The following is an 18,246-nucleotide window of genomic DNA, read 5'->3' on the forward strand; positions in this document are numbered from 1 at the left end:
CAGCCCCCTCCCTCCCCTCCCCTCCCCTACTTCCCCCCACCCATCTCTCTCAATGCTCGAATACAAAAGCAAAATACTGCGGATGCCGGAATCTGAAATAAAAACAGAGAACGCTGGTAATCTCAGCAAGTCAGGCAGCATCCATGGAGAGAAAAACAGAGTTAACGTTTCGGGTCAACGACCCTTCGTCAGAACTGCCGAATATTCGAAAAGAGCACATTCTTAAGCACTGAAAGGGGGAGGGGAAGAAAGAACAAAAGGGAAGATCTGTGATAGGGTGGAAAGCAGGAGAGATTAGAGAGACAAAAGGAATGATGGCCCGAACTGAAATGGTAATGATAATGATAGAGGTGAGAAAAAGGTTAATGTGGATGGAGTGTGAATGGCGTAGTAGTGACTGCAGTCACCCCCAGCATCCCCTCCCCTTCCCACGGCACCTTTCCGTGCAGGAGATACAACACCTGCCCTTTTACCTCCTCCCTTTCCACTATCCAGGGCCCCAAATACTCCTTTCAGGCGAAACAGCGATTTACTTGTACTTCTTTCAATTTAGTATACTGTATTTGCTGCTCATGATGTGGTCTCCCCAAGATTGGGTGACTGCTTTGCTGAACACCTCTGTTCACAGTCCGTAAGTGTGACCCTGAGCTTCCGGTCGCCTGTCACTTTAATTCTCCACTCCTACTCGGATATCTCTGTCCTTGGACTGCTGTACTGTTCCAATGAAGCTCAACGCAAGCTTGAGGAACAGCACTTCATCTTTCGTTTAGGCACTTTACAGCCTTCTGGACTCAACATCGAGTTCAACAATTTCAGAGCATGACCTCTGGCTCCCTTTCCCCCCCCCCCCCCCCCCCCCCCCCCATCTTATATTTTTCTTTTTTCCCCCCCCCCTTTGTCTCGAATGGCAGCTGGTCATTACTCCATCATTCACACCCCATCCAGATTAACCTTTTTCTAACTTCTGTCAATCTAACATGCACACACACACACACACACACACACAGACAGACAGACAGACAGACACACTCATACACACAGACCCACATGCATACATGCATACCAGCACACACAGGCACACACACAGAGAAAACCTCGCCCTCTAGGGGAAGCTCAAACACAAATACTAATCGACACTGGAAATCAAGCTCCCTCTCCTGAGTGAGAGGCTAATGCCGTCTCCAGCACACTGCCACCTTCTGCCCGCTGAAAATTGCAGAGCCATTTCTGCTAGCCTGTCGTTGGGAAGATACAAACCAACTCATTGTCCGGACAGCAACCAGACTTTCCTACAGCCCTGAAATCTATTCGTCATGGAATTAATACTTGTAGTGGCATGCGAAACAAGTCTTTGAAATCCAACACACTTTGCTTCAGAGCAAAAAAAAGAGACAGGAAACTTTAACATAACTACATAAGAAGCACTTAAACAGGGAAAAGTATTGGCTGCTTAACCCACTATATTTGAACAAATAATAACAGCTTTAGATCATGAAAACCAATATAATAGATAGGTTCTTGCATTTGAGATTTCAGTTGAAACAAAATTGGGCCAGAATAAATTCAGCTGCTTTTTAAAAAATTAAAGATAAAGTTCAATAGGAAACTACAGCTCAGAAAAATCACACAAACTTTCTACACCCCCACAATTCCCAATCACCAAACCCCCCCACTCCCGCTGCCGTCGCCAACGTAGACCGGTTGGGCCCAGTGGCCTGTTTCCATGCTGTGGACTCTATGCTGTCCTCCAGTACCTTACTGATCTAGCCTTTCTGCATGTGTGTGTGCGCAGCTTAAACCGGGCCTCAGGTGGCTAGTTGACTGTGGAGGCCATCGCGGCGGAATGATCCCTTATCTTGTACTCCCTCCCCACGCAGGTGACAGGGTCCCAGTCCGAGGCAGGACGTCTGCTGAACTCTGATGACCAAATCCCAGCGACACCAAAGCCAATTCTGGCACCGCGCCAGCACTTTGGTCGAGCTCAGCAAATTCAGCAAACAAGCGGGGGTTGAACTTTGAACCTTGCTGCTCGATATGGCTCAGCACCACACCATGTGGTGCGTTTACCTGCCAAATCACCCAGAATTCAAATCCAGCATTCTAGGAGCCTCAGCAACTCTTTGCCCTTCCCAAGTTCTCCTCCCCCTCGCCCCGTACCATACCCTAACAAAGAATGGCAAACAGCTCCCAGTCTTGTACAGGAGCGAGCCAATAGGAAGGCGTGTGCTAAAGGTACAGTTTGGGGGAACCCCCTTCCTCCCACTTTCCGATAGAAGCATCTGATCCCCACTCAACCCCTTGCCCACACTCGCCACCAGAGGTCACTGACTCACCATCCGTCTGTGGGAATGGCCCCAGATATTAGCATTCTGTTGCACACCGAGTTTGGGAGGTTCATACATAGCACCTCGGTATACCCTCCGCCTTATATTAAATTTTATTTTCATCCGTACAGTCATGTAAAAATAGACAGCTCGAAGTTGGTTTCAAGAGAGTCGGATTTTCTCTTGCTGTTGTATTGTTACAACAATGCAATTAAGTGTCAGCTGTGGCTCAGTGGGTAGCACCCCCGCCTCCGAGTCAGAAGGTTGTGGGTTCAAGACCCACTCCAGGGACTGGAGCACAAAAATCTAGGCTGACACTCCAGTGCAGTGCTGAGGGAGTGCTGCACTGTCGGAGGTGCCGTCAAACTGAGGCCCCGTCTGCTCTCTCAGGTGAACGTAAAAGATCCCCATGGCTCTATTTCGAAGAAGAGCAGGGGAGTTATCCCCGGCTTCTTGGTTTAACGTAATACTTTTTAAATGTGATGAGGGATTTCTGCCTCTACCACCCTTTCAGGCAGTGAATTCCAGACCCCCACCTCCTTCTGGGTTAAAACTCCCCTCTAATCATTCTATCATTTACTTTAAATCTATGTCCCCTGGTTACTGACCGCTCTGCAAAGGGAAATAGGCCCTTCCTACCCACTCTATCTAGACCCCTCATAATTTTATGCACACCGTGACATACAACCTAATTTAATATAAATATAATAATGGATGTCTGGGAGTGATAACTATACGGAATAGATATTGTTCAACCTAGTGATCACTAATATATTATTGCGGAGAAGGTTTTATTTGTTGTAAATGAAGTACTGGATTGTATTTGCAGAGCGACAGGGTACAAATCGAAAGAGGCTGTTACATTGTTGATCAGACCTGTGTGCAATTCTGGTCACCTGACATGATTGCCCTTGAACAGGTACAGACGCAGCAACGATGATTCAAGGTCATCACAAATGTAAGTTATGATGAAAAACTCGGCTTCCGCAGCCTGATGCCTTGGAAAAGAAAAGAATTTGATGTTATCTCATTTAAGTCATGATCTTATTGAATGGCTCGAGGGCTGTATGGCCTGCTCCTATTTCTTATGTTCTAAGATTATTAGAGGGAATTCACAAAGCTTGATTCAGGCAAACTGTCTACCACATTTAAGAGCACAAATTAAAAATTAGCACGAAGGGAAGTCTGGCAGAACATTTTCCGTCAACAGAGAGGAAAGTTGTAGAATAAGTTACCAAAGATGGTCAATAAACTGGACTTGAGAACTAATTGGACAGGTTTCTGGGGGAAGGGGGGAGGGGAGAGAGAGAGAGAGAGAGAGAGAGAGAGAGAGAGAGAGAGAGAGAGAGAGAGAGAGAGAGAGAGAGAGAGGATTGAGGAATATTGCAAAAACACAGATTCACAGGTTGATTTTTGAGAAAGTGATGGGCTTCTTGGACATGATCATTATTTCCTGTTCCCAAAAACTCAAATGTATTCTCCCCAGCCCTCCTGAAGGTGCACGCCTTGTTACCTCTAGGCTTGACTATTCTAACGCTCTCCAGCCCGGTTTCCCATCCTATATAAACTTGAGCTCATCCAAAGCTCAACTGCTCGTATCCAAGTCCCGTGCACCCTTCACCCCTGTGCTCGCTGACCTACATTGGCTCCTGGTCTGGCAATGCCTCAATTTTAACATGCTCATCCTTGTTCACAAATCCCTCCATGGCCTCTGCAACCTCCTCCAGCTCGGCAACCCTTCCGAGATCTCTGCGCTCCTCCAATTCTGGCCTCTTGTACATCCCCAATTTTAAATCGCTCCACCATTGGGGCCTCGGCAGCTGAAGACAAGGCCACCAATCTCTGGAATTCCTTCCCTAAACCTCTCCGCCTCGCTCCTCCTTTCACACGCTCCTTAAAACCTACTTCTTTGATGAAGCTTTTGGTCACTTGCCCTAATATCTCCTTATAATGAGGCTTTAAAAAAAATCTCAATACTCCTGTGAAGCGCCTTGGGACATGTCACTAAGTTAAAGGTGCTATATAAATACAAGTTGTTGTTGTTGTTGTAGTAGGTGTCAAATTTTGTTGATAACGCTCCTGTGAAGTGCTTTGGGATATTTTACTACATTAAAGGCACTATACAAATGCAAGTTATTGTTGTTGATGACTGGGGTTCAGTTCCACAGGTGAATACAGCCTTCTGGTGAATCCAGTGAAGTGGTCACTCTCCATAGATGAGCCTGGAGAGCAAGAATCTACATTTAGGCGATTCAACAATGGCATCCACAGGTAAGCACCCACCAACCAGCCATGCGGCAGTGAGGGAAACCATGATCGAATTGCTCAGCATAGGCCCAAGATTGGGCTGGGGCCTTTCTGGTCCGTATGGCTCACTACCACAACAAGCAGTGCATTTATCCACTCAAGCCACTGGCCAAGGTGACGACTGCAGTTTTTAAGCGTTTAGTGTGTCTATTCCGAGCATCCCAACAAAAGCAGGCGGCCCAGATGCTCTGTGTCAATGAAGTACGAAGATGCCCCCATCGATCGACTCTCAAACTAGCAGTCATTATTTTGCAATTATCAAGATATAATTTGTAACTTTGTTACTGGCAAATAAGTCAGCATACAATGCTTGGATGATCATATGATGGATTAGTCATCTCATTGATAAACACATGTGTCTACATTCAATAATACATCTTCCAGATGCGCAGAAAAACACAGATGCAGGTCAATATAAATTTATTTACAAGTCATTGAATTAGACTTATTTAGTAGATCTACTTTTCCTGTGTTTTCCACTCTTACTGTCCTTCCAGTCTAAACTACACTTTAACTTGTATTTATATAGTGCTTTGCCATATCTCAGAAATGGCCCAAAGCGCTTCATGTAGAATTGAAATACAACAATGCTTCATACTTTAAATACAATCACGTGAGAAGGCAAAGGCAGCAGCCATTTTGCACAATGACAATCTTCCACATACAGCAATGAGATGAATGGCCAGTTGGTCTATTTTCTGGAGCTGCTGGTTAAGGGTGTAATGTTGGCCACTTACCAAAAATAAATTAGGTTGTCTGCTACCTTGTTTAATTTTTTTTAAATGAAGGCTTTCTTTGTGAATTGAATTCTAGGTCCTGTGACATAGTGCATCAACATAACCCAATATTCACCTACTCGATTTCTGGATCCTGTGACGGAGTGCAGAACCCCACAGCTGATTTTTCCTGCTCTCCAAGCCCAAGAGTGCTATGACCAACCACATTGCCTCGGCTGACTCAGCACAAACCGGGGGGGGGGGCGGGGGGAGAAAAGAGAAAGGGGCAGCAAACTTCTGATCCAGCGGGACTCTACAAAATGCAACACTTTGTATGTGTAGGTAACGAGATACCAGCCTTTGGGAAATATCAGGATGAACCATGAGAGAAGCAGCAACAGGCAGGAAAAATCGAGGTTGATCCTCACTGAGCAGTGCAGCGTACAGAATATAAACCAGATTGGAACGCATTTTCAACTGCTAATAGAAACCAAGGATATATTAAATTAGACTTTAAAAGCTCGGTCGATGTCCCAAACACCATTTAGTTACGTTCTCTTCTCCACACCTCCAAACATTCATCTCTTCTCCTTAAGACAGTGCCCGAGGCCTCCAATGCTCAAGAGGCCATTATTCAAGGGTGAATCAAGACAGTGACTACAAGAATGCTACTTGACTGTGGCAAACATCACAGCCACACCCAATCATGTCCTAATTCCAAATCTACACATGCACACACTTCAGCCAAGGTCCCTGAATAGTGACTAGGAAGAGGAACACCAACTTATTTTGCATTCCACTGATTCTAACCCAACCTGCCTGTTGAGAGCGAGGGCAGGTTTGGGTTGGGCACACGATTTACAACCCACCTGATTTTATGCTCCTTTGACGTCAAAAGAAAAAGACAGACTTGTATTTATATAGCGCCTTTCACGACCTAAGGACATCCCAAAGCGCTTTACAGCCGAAGTGTAATGTGGGAAACGCGGCAGCCAATCTGCACATAGCAAGCTCCCACAAACAGCAATGTGATGATGACCAGATAATCTGTTTTTGTGATGTTGATTGAGAGATAAATATTGGCCAGGACACCATGGGAGAACACCCCTGCTCTTCTTCGATATAGTGCTATGGGATCTTTAAGTCCACCAGAGAGAGCAGATGGGGCCTCAGTTTAACAACTCATCCGAAAGACTGCACCTCTAACAGTGCAGCACTCCCTCAGCACTGCACTGGAGTGTCAGCCTAGATTTTTGTGCTCCAGTCTCTGGAGTGGGACTTGAACCGACAACCTTCTGACTCAGAGGCGAGAGTGCTACCCACTAAGCTACAGTTGACACCCACGGCTGACTTCAATGAGATGTACAAACGGGCGGTGTGTAAATCAGGTATCTAGTCTCGCCTAGGAAATGAGGTTAAAATTGAGGCTAGAAACCAAGTACAGATGCTCCAGCTAAGATCAGCTAACTCAGCACTCCAGGAGATTGAACTTGGGACCTTTATACAGTGCCTTTACCTACAGAGCACTCTGGGGTGGGCAGGGCATACTGCCATGTCTACAAGCTATTCCTGTTAATACCAGGGGGCTTTAAACCTTCCAATGAACCATGGTTCAGATACAACAGTTTTACTGAGAGATGGGCTTGATTATAACTATTTCTTAAATTAGTTTTAATAATGAGCAATGCAATTTTGATTTATCTCAACTCACGCAGTGAATTCGGGAGTCACCAAGATAAAGCAATGTCTGGAATGAAACTAACTACTGCCTCAGGAAGTAGTCAGAATGCAGCATGAAGAATCTGGGCAAGCAAAGCAAAGCAGCCCACAATGATAGAGTCGGACTAAAAAAAACAGCCACGCCTCAAAACATGTCACACCACCTCTTGTCAAAAATAATTGTAAGAAATGTTACAAGACGCCATCGCTGGAACATACTTGTGATGTGATCAGTTTGCAAGAAAGCTATGATCTGTACCACACTCGGCCAGTCATCAACATGAAAGGACCAGGTATCTGCTTTATACTCAAGGTCTCATCCACCATGTTTTCACATGACAGCCTAGCTTGCTGGTGGAAGAGAGTTGCAAAAGAAGTATGAGAGAAGCAACATTTCTGGTGATGCCTGGGGCACAAAGGCATCAATAAATGCTTTCAGAACTACAGACATGGGCATCACACTTTCAATAAAAAGGTGGATATTTCCACCCATACACTGGGTACAAAACAACCTCACATATGAGAGGTGATCTTATTGAAACATATAAGGTACTGAGGAGGCTCGACTAGGTAGATGCAGAGAGGATGTTTCCACTCGTGGGGGAATCTAGTACTAGGGAACACAGTTTCAGAATAAGAGGTCGCCCATTTAAAACGGAGATGAGGAGGAATTTTTTCTCTCAGAGGGTCGTGAATCTTTGGAATTCTCTGCCCCAGACAGCAGTAGAGGCTAGGTCATTGAATATATTTCAGGTGGAGATACAGACACATTTTTGAACAATAAGGGAGTGAAGGGTTATGGGGAGCGGGCAGGGAAGTGGAGCTGAGCCCAAGATCAGATCAGCCATGATCTATTAAATGGCGGAGCAGGCTCGAGGCGCCAAATGGCCCACTCCTGCTCCTATTTCTTATGTTCTTATGTTATATTACACAAAGTTGAGTACTGTACCTCCAATTGCCATTTCAAAGCTACAAGGTGGCAAATCACCATTCGGAAGGTTTAAGCACCAGATGCTTTCAATACAGGCCCTGGAGGCAATATGCCATCTTACAGCCAATTATAACCCAGCAATAGATATCAAGCAGAGACGGGACATGGAATTTCACTTTTCTATTAAACTGATCACTGATACAGGTTAGGGGTGTTACAACCAATCTCAGTGTGCATGAGCTGGGAACATGCTGAATTCATCCAGGGCTCGCTCCCCCGCTCGATTCATGTCCAGGGTCCTCTGCTGGAAAAGCGGTGAGGATGTGATTGGGTCTCAGCAACTATGCTCTGCCCACCCCAGAGTCAGCAGTCAAGCCTAGGTTTTCTGATTGTATTGCTGGAAATACAGGCATTTTAATGGGTTACTGGCAGAGCTACAACCATTTTTGTTGTAATCAGTAATCAAGTGCTCTCTGATTAAAGGGGGAGGCACACTCCAAAAGCTTTAAGTGCCCCCTTGTTTTTTTTTCCTGAGGGCACCAAAACACAAATTATACAAGTGCCCCCTGGCTAAAGGGGGGGGAGGGGCACTAAAACCAACAAACTTAAACAAATTAAACTTTGGTTGCCGGGGGTGATGATGCACTCCAGTCCCTTCGGTGCCCACCTCTCGCGGAAGGCTGTGAGCATGCTCCATCTCCAGGGACACCCTGGCTCGGATGTAACCATGGAAGAGAAGCAGGCAAGCGGGCTGAACGACCCCCTCGACCGCCCGCTGCCTGGACCGGCTGATGGCCCCCTTGGCCATGCCCAGGAGCTGGCCTACAAGGAGGCCTGGCAGAGCTACAATGAGAAAAGCTAGGCCTCACCACCGGGGGTAGCATTCAGACTGTGCAACTCATGCAATTGCACATCCTTCAAGGGCCTGGAGCGAATCCAGTGAAAGGACACCTACATTTGGTCAATTATTTTTATATTACCTATTGCAAACATGCTTTTTCACGATCATAGATGTGCTGATTTTGTCACCAGATTAAGGTGGTGGCATTTAGTGTCACTGTCCAGTAAAAGACAGGACCCCCAAACCAAACCTTCGCAAGTGGGAGCAACTAACCAACCTTCGCAAGGAAAGGGGGGTACGGGGACCGAAACAAACCTTCGTGCGGGGGACGGTAAACGTATCCAAACCGTCGCAAGGTGGGGGCAACTAACCAAACCGTGACAAGAGCCCCCCTACCACCACAAGCCAAACTCTGCTCGCCACCCTCCATCATACATCATACATAAAGGGCAAGGTGTAGAGGACAGTGTCTGTGGAGCCACATCCTTGTGGAGAGGGAATCAATGGGGAGAGAAGCAGCCATGGTCACTGGGAGATAGAACATTATCCCCGCCCCCCCATCACATGACCCGCCACAACAACCAGCCCTGGTTGTGAAGGAGCCGGTATTCACTTCCGGGGTTACCCTAGGGGGGGGGGGGAAGGGAGAGAGAGAGAGAAAAAGAGGTGAAAACCCCCTAAATCGGGGGGCTGTCTCCCCTCACACTCCCTTAGGCTTGGGGCGGAGGGTTGTCGGGGTGCAGCTCGACGCGATCCCGGGGGACGCGGCCGGGCCCAGTGCAGGCAATACAAGGAGGGCAGGCCGCGGCCGCTCTCCCAGCAACAGTAAAGGTGACCTTCAGGCGCCGGGCTGAGGGAGGCGAGGGGAGAAGGAGCTGGGGAAAGGGGGACACAGCACAGCCCACCCTCTGGAGACTGGGGACACAGCCCGCCGGCCCACCCCCCGGGGGAGGAAGAGACAGGGTGCTGTGCCATTTTAAGGGGGGAGGGGGTGTAGGGTGGGAGAGAGAGAGAGAGATCCCCAATTGCTGAGTCTGTGTTTAAATGGCCAGCGGCCCACTGCCGCCACTTGGCTACAAGTGACATGGATACAATGTGTGAGGATCAGAGGCGCCGCCGCCGCCGCGTGGATACAATGTGGCCCCGAGCCGCAACATTGTATCCAGCTCCCGACACCGGCAGCGAGCGGCGCGGCGCAGCGCACCCCCTCCCACGGGCAAGAAAGGAAGAGAATTCAATCCTCAATTCACTGCATTTCAGCCCCTGACTTTCCCCCCTCAAACGTTGACCTGACACGTATTTTAAAAACGAACTAGTCACTCTTTTTTGTTAAAAATGTCAAGTATTGACCCGGACCTCAGGGCTACTTTTCTTTTAAGAAAATAATTTAAAATCTCAAGCATTGACCTAGACTGCAGACCACTCTCTGGTTTAAAACATTCAAATCTCAGGTGTTGACCTACAGGGTTACTCTGACTTAAAAGAAAAACGATTTAAAATCTTCTGCAAGCATGAATCGTGTGCAAATATGAATTGAAACGTCTCTGTGGATGGGGGTTTGATTCAATGTTTCCCTTTACTGGCCATGTTGAGTGTCTCACTGACACAGCTCTCTCTCTCTCTCTCTCTCCCCCTCTTCATTCTCACTCCCTTCTCCTTTCTCCATTCTCACTCACTCCCTCTCCCCGGTTGACTCTGACCTTTACTCACCACACTCACACGCCTCCTTCTTCGGGTCATCCTTCATCTCCTGCCCTTCTCTGGCGGCGGCCACCGGGGAGGTTTCGTCCGTTTTGCTCACCATGTCTTTCGCCCCCAACCCTGCGCCTTGCAAAACCGGGGAACGAGCTTTGAGGTAATAATAATGTAAAAATAAAGCCCGGTGCTGACTGCCACACGCGGCGGACGGAAGGACAGAGCCGGCTCTGCTGCTGACACACGTGGTGCGATTCCCCCCCCCTAACCTTCCTCCCCAACCTCCGACCCCTGTGAGGGGGAGGCGGCCGCCTGCGGTACGGCTGGCGAGACGCGCCCAAAAGCCGGCGAAGGCGCCTCAATCTCCTTTTTGCTTTATCTCGAAACGGCAAGCTCGACGCTTGGCCCAGCCTCACCGCCTGCTCCGTCCCGACACCGATTGCCACCCCCCCCCTCTCCACATCTTCTGAGCGCATTCCTCCCCCCCGCGGAATTAAACAGATTCTCTCTTTCTCCCCGCGAGCTGAGCGGATCTCGCCTTCCTCCCAGTGCACACTTTCGTGGAGCGAATGATGAGACGTTAAACCGAGGCCCCATCTGCACTCTGAGCTGGACGGGAAAGATCCCAAGAGCAGGGGAGTTATCCCCGGTGTCCTGGCCAATATTTATCCCCTCAATCAACATAACAAAAACAGATTATCTGCTCATTATCACATTGCTGTTTGTGGGAGCTTGCTGTGCGCAAGTTGGCTGCCTTGTTTCCTACATTACAACAGTGACTACACTTAAAACAAAGTACTTCAATCACTGTAAAAGAAAGACTTGCATTTATATAGCACCTTTCACGACTACTGGAAGTCTCAAAGCGCTTTACAGCTGATGAAGTACGTTGGTAAAGCGCTTTGGGATGTCCAGTGGTCGTGATAGGCACCATATAAACGCAAGTCTTTCCTTTTTTTAAAAACGTTTTGGTCACATTTTTCAAAACCAAAAAGTTTTGTAACACCAAGTTGCATAATATACAACAGCTTGCATTGATATAGTTCCAATTAACATAGAAAAAACCGGCTTATATAAAGTTTTTTTATCTTTATATCTTCTGACTATATTAGAGGTCAATAGACTATTATTTTCAAACGTTGATTATAGAAATTTTGGGATTTTTTTCCAGAATGTAAGAGCAGCTTGTACAATAACTCACCAAAGAATATATTTAGCGCAAGAGTTTTTACTGTTGTAATCCGAGACAGTGCCATAATGAAACCTTGTGATGGTCTCTTCCCCCTTTCACATTTTTATATAATTCTCAGCCACCAAATGTGTACTTACGAAGTATATAGAGTATAAACAACTTAATTTATCATCATAAGACAGGTAACTTGAAAAAAGGTAATGAGAGATATACTTGAAAAAAATCATTTGCAGGACTGTGGGGAAAGAGCAGGAGAATAGAACTAATTGGATAGCTTTTTCAAAGAGCCGGCACAGCCCCGATGGGCCGAAAGGACTCCTGTGCTGTATTATTCTAGGGATGTGCAGGGTACTTTGGGTGAAGCGTGAACTGAACACTCAAAGACAATTAAAAATCTGGGGGAAAAAATTGTTTGCTGAATATTGAAATGCAATTAAAGCTTGTGAACCAAAATGTAGATGGATTTTTCACTTCACAAACATCTTGGAATTGTTTGCCATGATGCCGTGATTGGTTATCGCTCGTATCCATTCATCAACTGGCATTTCTTCTGGGACTTTCATGCAAAATTAGGAATATTGTTTCTTTGATAAGCTTGGGCACTTATGAAAAGCAATAGCCCAGTGAAAGGATGCCTGACTATTCCTTTGATCAACAGCAGCTTGCATTTATATAACACCTTTAATGCAGTAAAATATCCACGCCGCTTCGCAGGAGCATGATAAAACAAAATTTAACACCACGCGACATAAGAAGATATGGTTGGTCACAAAGGTAGGCTTTAAGAAGCATTCTAAAGGAGGAGCGAGAGATAAAGTGACGGAGATACTTAGAGAGGGAATTCCAGAGCTTGGGCCCAGGCAGCTGAAGGCACGGCCACTAAGGGTGGAGCACCAAAAATCGGGATGTAAAAGAAGCCAGAATTGGAGGAGCGCAGAGATCTCGGAGGGTTGTAGGGCTGGAGGCAGCTATAGAGATAAGGAAGGGCGAGGCCATGGAGGGATTTGAAAACAAGCATGAGAAGTTTTAATTCGAGGCATTGCCAGAGCGGGAGCCAATGTGGGTCAGCAATCACAAGGGTGATGGGTGAACAAGACTTGGTGCGAGTTAGGATACGGGCAGCAGAGTTTTGGATGAGTTCAAGTTTATGGAAGATGGAAGGCTGGCTGGGAGTGTTGGAATAGTCAAATCTAAAAGGTAAAAAAAGTGCATGGATGAGGGCTTCAGCAGCAGATGAGCTGAGTCAGGGATAGACTCAGGCAATGCTATGGAGGTGGAAGTAGGCGATCTTGGTGATGGAGTGAATATGTGGTCGGAAGCACATCTCGAGGTCAAATAGGACACCAAGGTTGCAAACAATTTGGTTTAGTCTCAGCCAGTGACCAGGGACAGGGAGTCGGTGGCTAGGGAATGGAGTTTGTGGCAGGGACCAAAGACAATGGCTTCGGTCTTGCCAATACTTAGTTGGAGGAAATTTCTGCTCATCCAGGACTGGATGTCAGATAAGCAGCGTGACAAATCAGAGACAGTGAAGGGGTCGAGAGAGGTGGTGGTGTGGTAGAGGTGGGTGTCATCAGTGTACATGTGGAACCTGACATTGTGTTTTCTCTCAGGCGGACATAAAAGATCCCATGGCACTATTTCGAGGAAGAGCAAGGGAGTTATCCCCGGTGTCCTGGCCAATATTTATCCCTCAATCAACATGACAAAAACAAATGATCTGGTCATTATCCCATTGCTGTTTGTGGGAGCTCTCCCTCCCTCATTACCGATGATCTAGTCATCTTTGGCATAAGAGACAGTCCTTATAAAAGCACACTGTTTTCCGGAAATAAAATTATTTTAAGTAGTTCATAATTTCAGTATTTTCTATATTGATAAGAACATAAGAACTAGGAGCAGGAGTAGGCCATTCAGCTCCTTGAGCCTGCTCCAACATTCAATGAGATCATGGCTGATCTTCTACCTCAACTCCGCTTTCCTGCACTATCCCCATATCCCTTGATTCCCTTAATATTCAAAAATCTATCGATCTCAGTCTTGAATATGCTCAAAGACTAATCCTCCACAGCCCTCTGGGGCAGAGAATTCCAGGGATTCACCATCCTCTCTCTGAGTGAAGAAGTTTCTCCTCATCTCAGTCCTAAATGGCCGACCCCTTATTCTGAGACTGTGACCTCTGGCTCACCACCAAAATTAGGAATGGGCAATAAATGCTATTCTTGCCAGCGATGCCCACATCCCAGAAACGAATTAAAAACCATTACAGGCGGTTTAAAAATATTAGGATGTTGTGCTGTAATGTGTGAATTTTTCTAATGGTTGCTGATAACATTATTGGCTTATACCAGTGCATCGTAGTTCTGCAGCTTACACGTTCAAATATTGGCCTGAAACATTACGTTCCATTAGCTAACTTTGTGTTACACATGTAGTGTTCCACTCGGGTAATAAGCTATATAAATGAGCTAGTGTGAGGTAGCGATATATCAGATGGAAAAACACCTATCATATCGCACCTAAAATGAATGATTTTGTAAAGGGGAGAGGAGTTATTAGGAGGATAGGAAGCTCTGCTGTGCTTCAATTCCCCACAAACCTCAAGCATCTGAAAAAATGGCATATTAATTGATTTTGTACTGTGCAGAGATGCCACATGGTCTACAAAAGTGCAAAACCCACTCTTATAGTGAGCAGCTGTCCTCGTTCAGTTTCATTAAATTCATCTGTTCAATCTGAGGTGGCTCACATCAGAGACATTGATATTTTGATTCTCACAGGCAATGACCTTGGAGGAAATTGAACAGTGTCGACAGTTTCATTGTAAAGGTGCTGTACCTCCTGGTAATCAGGTAATTGTACATTTCTGTACTGAGTATTCCCACTTCTCTGGTTTTGAAACAGACAGCCCAGTTTTTGAACAGGCTGAGCCAGAATGTCTTAAATGCAAGTGTCATGTATCCTACATGGCTACTGTTGGTACTATTACAAGGTGTGCCACCAGAGGGCACAGCAGTGGGAGACTCGTAGGTTACCTGTACAGGTGTGCCTGGTCTAGTATAAAAGGCAGGCCACCAGGTGTGATCCTCACTCTGGAGTTAACTAATAAAGGACTAAGATCACTACAGTTCAAGTATAACAGACTGCCTCATGGAGTCATTACTCGAGCATCTAAGGACACTACAATTGGCGACGAGATTACGAACTTTCACGCGGAAATGGCTACCCTTGGTACATTGCAGTAGTTCGCCGATGGTGATGATTGGGACGCCTTTGTGGAGAGGCGAGAACATTTCTTCACAGCAAACGACCTGACAGGAGACGACCCGGCCGCACTGGCTGATAAGTGCCGCGCTATCCTGCTAACCAGTTGTGGGCCCAACGTCTATAGCCTCGTCAGGGACTTGCTGGCACCGGCGAAGACAACGACCAAGCCTTACAAGGAGCTCGTAACCCTGATCTAGGAGCAACTCAAGCCCAAGGAGAGCATCCTCATAGCCAGGCACCGGTTCTACACCCACCGACGGCCCGAAGGCCAGGAAGTCGCGAAATACGCCGCAGACCTCAGGAGACTGGCGGCACCATGTGAGTTCAGCACACACCTCAACGAAGCGCTGCGGGACATTTTTGTCATTGGAATTGGCCATGAGGGCCTTCTTCATAAGCTACTGTCAGCGGATACCACAGTCACACTGCAGAAGGCCACTCCGTGAGCCAGGCATTCATGACCTCGACCTGCGGCTCTAGGCAGATGACTCACCCTCAGGACTCAAACCTAGCAGGTACTATGCACAGAGTGGCGCCGTTCAGGGGCTGGACTGTAGAACGCGAACCCTCTCAGGGAAGAGAGAACAGGCCCCCGAGTCCCTTAACTCAGAGTCCGCCGAGGGGGGCTAATCGAGAAGCACCATGCTGGCGTTGCGGAGGGAATCACAAGGCTCACCAGTGCCGCTTTAAAGACTATGTATGCAAAGGCTGCAGCACAAAGGGCCACCTCCAGTGAATGTGTAAGAGAAATATGACTCACTGTGTCGATGAGGAGTCTGCAGATGACCATGAATCCAGCGTGGATTATGAATCGATAGGCAGAGAGGTAGCCCAGTCCCAAGGGGAGGAACACAGCATGTTTACCTGCATCACCCACTGTTCCCCGCTGAAGATGGAAGTCGAGGTAGAGGGAGCTCCAGTCTTCATGGAAGTGGACACAGGGGCGAGCCAGTCAATGATGAATCAAGGAGCCTTTGAGAGGCTATGGGACAATCCGGCTGAACGACCCGAGTTGGTCCTGGTTCAGGCAAAGCTGCACATTTACACCAATGAAATTATCCCAGTCGTTGGTAGTATGAATGTAAAGGTACTCCATGATGGTGCGGTGCACAAGTTACCTCTGTGGATTGTTGCAGGTGATGGACTAACGCTGCTCGGCAGAAGATGGATGGAGAAGAACCATTGGAAGTGGGAAGATTTCATCCCTCCAGCGATCGACGTCCCCCGTGCTCAGAGGCAAAGCAAGCCCTCACCTGAGAGTGGACCCGGCACTGGGGAGCAGATCAGCACAGCACCCGAGGCACAGACCGCTCAGCACGACTGTGTGGAGCTGATCCAGCTGAGACGACACGAATGCACCTTCCAGGCTCCAATGGCAGGACTCCGGAAGAAGAAAATCGGATCTAGAGGCGACTTCCCAATGGCGGAGGCAGAACCTGGGGAGAAGAGGATCATCGCAGTCGACATCGTGGATGAAGGAAAGATGGCGCCCAAACCACGAGGTGATGCGCTGAAGACAAAGATGGCCACGGCCAGACCACGAGGTACAGCGCTGATGGAGCAACACGTGGCATCAAACGAAGAAGCGGATTGGGGTAAAGCAAGCAAGGCTCTCTTAAAGGAGGCCTGCAACCCATTACAATTAAAGGGATAGTTCCACACACTCAAGCAATCTAATAAGAATTGTAAGTCAGAGACAAACTGATCATGTAAAATGTGTAACGGATAATCTGTATTGTGCACATGCAACCAGCGAGGAAAAGTCGCGCGATCACGATGGGACCCACAGAGTGTCCATCATAAGTAAGGAAAAGTTGTGCGATGCAGGATTTCTACTGCACGCAGCCAATGCAGCGGGCAGACACCCATCGGGTGCACACAGGTCCAGCGAGCTACCCAATGCTGTAGCCTGCGTCCTGGGGACCAGAGTCATGCACCATGAAGTGTGGCCACAAGCAGCCAACACACACGAGCTGTGGAGCAAGCGACCTCAGCAGGGCAATGGCACCGGTATCGATACCATGCCCCGGGTCAGATCCATCTCTCAGGCAACCGATGGCACCAACTGCCACGAGCCTGAAGGAGCAGACTGCACCAAAGCCATGCCCCTAGATGTAGGGTCACCCGCTACTGTTCCCCCAGAGGAAACGGGCACCAGCCAGGATCCCAAACCAAACGATGCTCAGGCCAGCGCGTCAGCAGTTCCCTGTGCACTGCAAGATGACAGCTCCTCAGGGAGCAGCTGTGACCCAGGGCGCAATGAAAGGTTGTGCATGAAACTCTTTTTGGACAACACTACTGCACCTGGTATTCCCAGGCAGTCTCCCATCCAAGTACGAACCAGGCCTGACTCTGCTTGGCTTCCGAGATCAGGCATTTTTTTTTTTTCAGACTAGTGTGGCCGTAGGCTGAAATAGCACCATGGGCCCTCCTGAGAGGGTTGAATGTTTAATCTGAAAGACAGTACCTCCAACAGTGCAGCACACCCTCAGTACAGCATTGTAGTTTCAGGCTAGAATATATGCTCAAGTTGCTGGCGTGGGACTTGAACCCACAACCTTCTGATTCAGAGGATGGAAGTGCTATGCACTGAGCCATGGCTGACAACCTAAAAGTCGTGCTTTTAAACAGAACACCCGAACAGGGACTTGAACCCTGGACCCTCAGATTAAAAGTCTGATGCTCTACCGACTGAGCTATCCAGGCTGAATCCCAAAAAGTTAGTTGCAGGTGCAGCAGGTAATCAGGAAGGCGAATGGAATGTTGGCCTTCATTGCGAGAGGGATGGAGTACAAAAGCAGGGAGGTCCTGCTGCAACTGTACAGGGTATTGGTGAGGCCGCACCTGGAGTACTGCGTGCAGTTTTGGTCACCTTACTTAAGGAAGGATATACTAGCTTTGGAGGGGGTACAGAGACGATTCACTAGGCTGATACCGGAGATGAGGGGATTACCTTATGATGATAGATTGAGTAGACTGCGTCTTTACTCGTTGGAGTTCAGAAGGATGAGGAGTGATCTTATAGAAACATTTAAAATCATGAAAGGGATGGACAAGATAGAGGCAGAGAGGTTGTTTCCACTGGTCGGGGAGACTAGAACTAGGGGCACAGCCTCAAAATACGGGGGAGCCAATTTAAAACTGAGTTGAGAAGGAATTTCTTCTCCCAGAGGGTTGTGAATCTGTGGAATTCTCTGCCCAGGGAAGCAGTCGAGGCTAGCTCATTGAATGTATTCAAATCACAGATAGATAGA

At 47.6% G+C, this 18,246-nt stretch overlaps 1 protein-coding gene and 1 non-coding gene across 3 annotated transcripts in view; both read right to left on the reverse strand.

Moving 5' to 3' along the window:
* Positions 1 to 10,792, reverse strand: part of cluha (clustered mitochondria (cluA/CLU1) homolog a) — a 103,869-nt gene extending 93,077 nt beyond the window's left edge. For both annotated transcript variants that reach the window (XM_070857032.1, XM_070857031.1), the window contains exon 1: positions 10,549 to 10,792. In XM_070857032.1, the coding sequence (XP_070713133.1) occupies positions 10,549 to 10,642 (94 nt within the window). In that variant the 5' untranslated portion in view covers positions 10,643 to 10,792. The remainder of the gene's footprint in view (positions 1 to 10,548) is intronic.
* A 6,833-nt stretch (positions 10,793 to 17,625) lies between these two features.
* Positions 17,626 to 17,698, reverse strand: trnak-uuu (transfer RNA lysine (anticodon UUU)). Its single transcript has one exon. It is a non-coding gene; the product is annotated as a tRNA-Lys (tRNA).
* Positions 17,699 to 18,246: the final 548 nt, after the last annotated feature.

The sequence above is a fragment of the Pristiophorus japonicus genome, chromosome 16 (assembly GCF_044704955.1).
Source record: "Pristiophorus japonicus isolate sPriJap1 chromosome 16, sPriJap1.hap1, whole genome shotgun sequence".
NCBI lineage: Eukaryota > Metazoa > Chordata > Chondrichthyes > Pristiophoridae > Pristiophorus > Pristiophorus japonicus.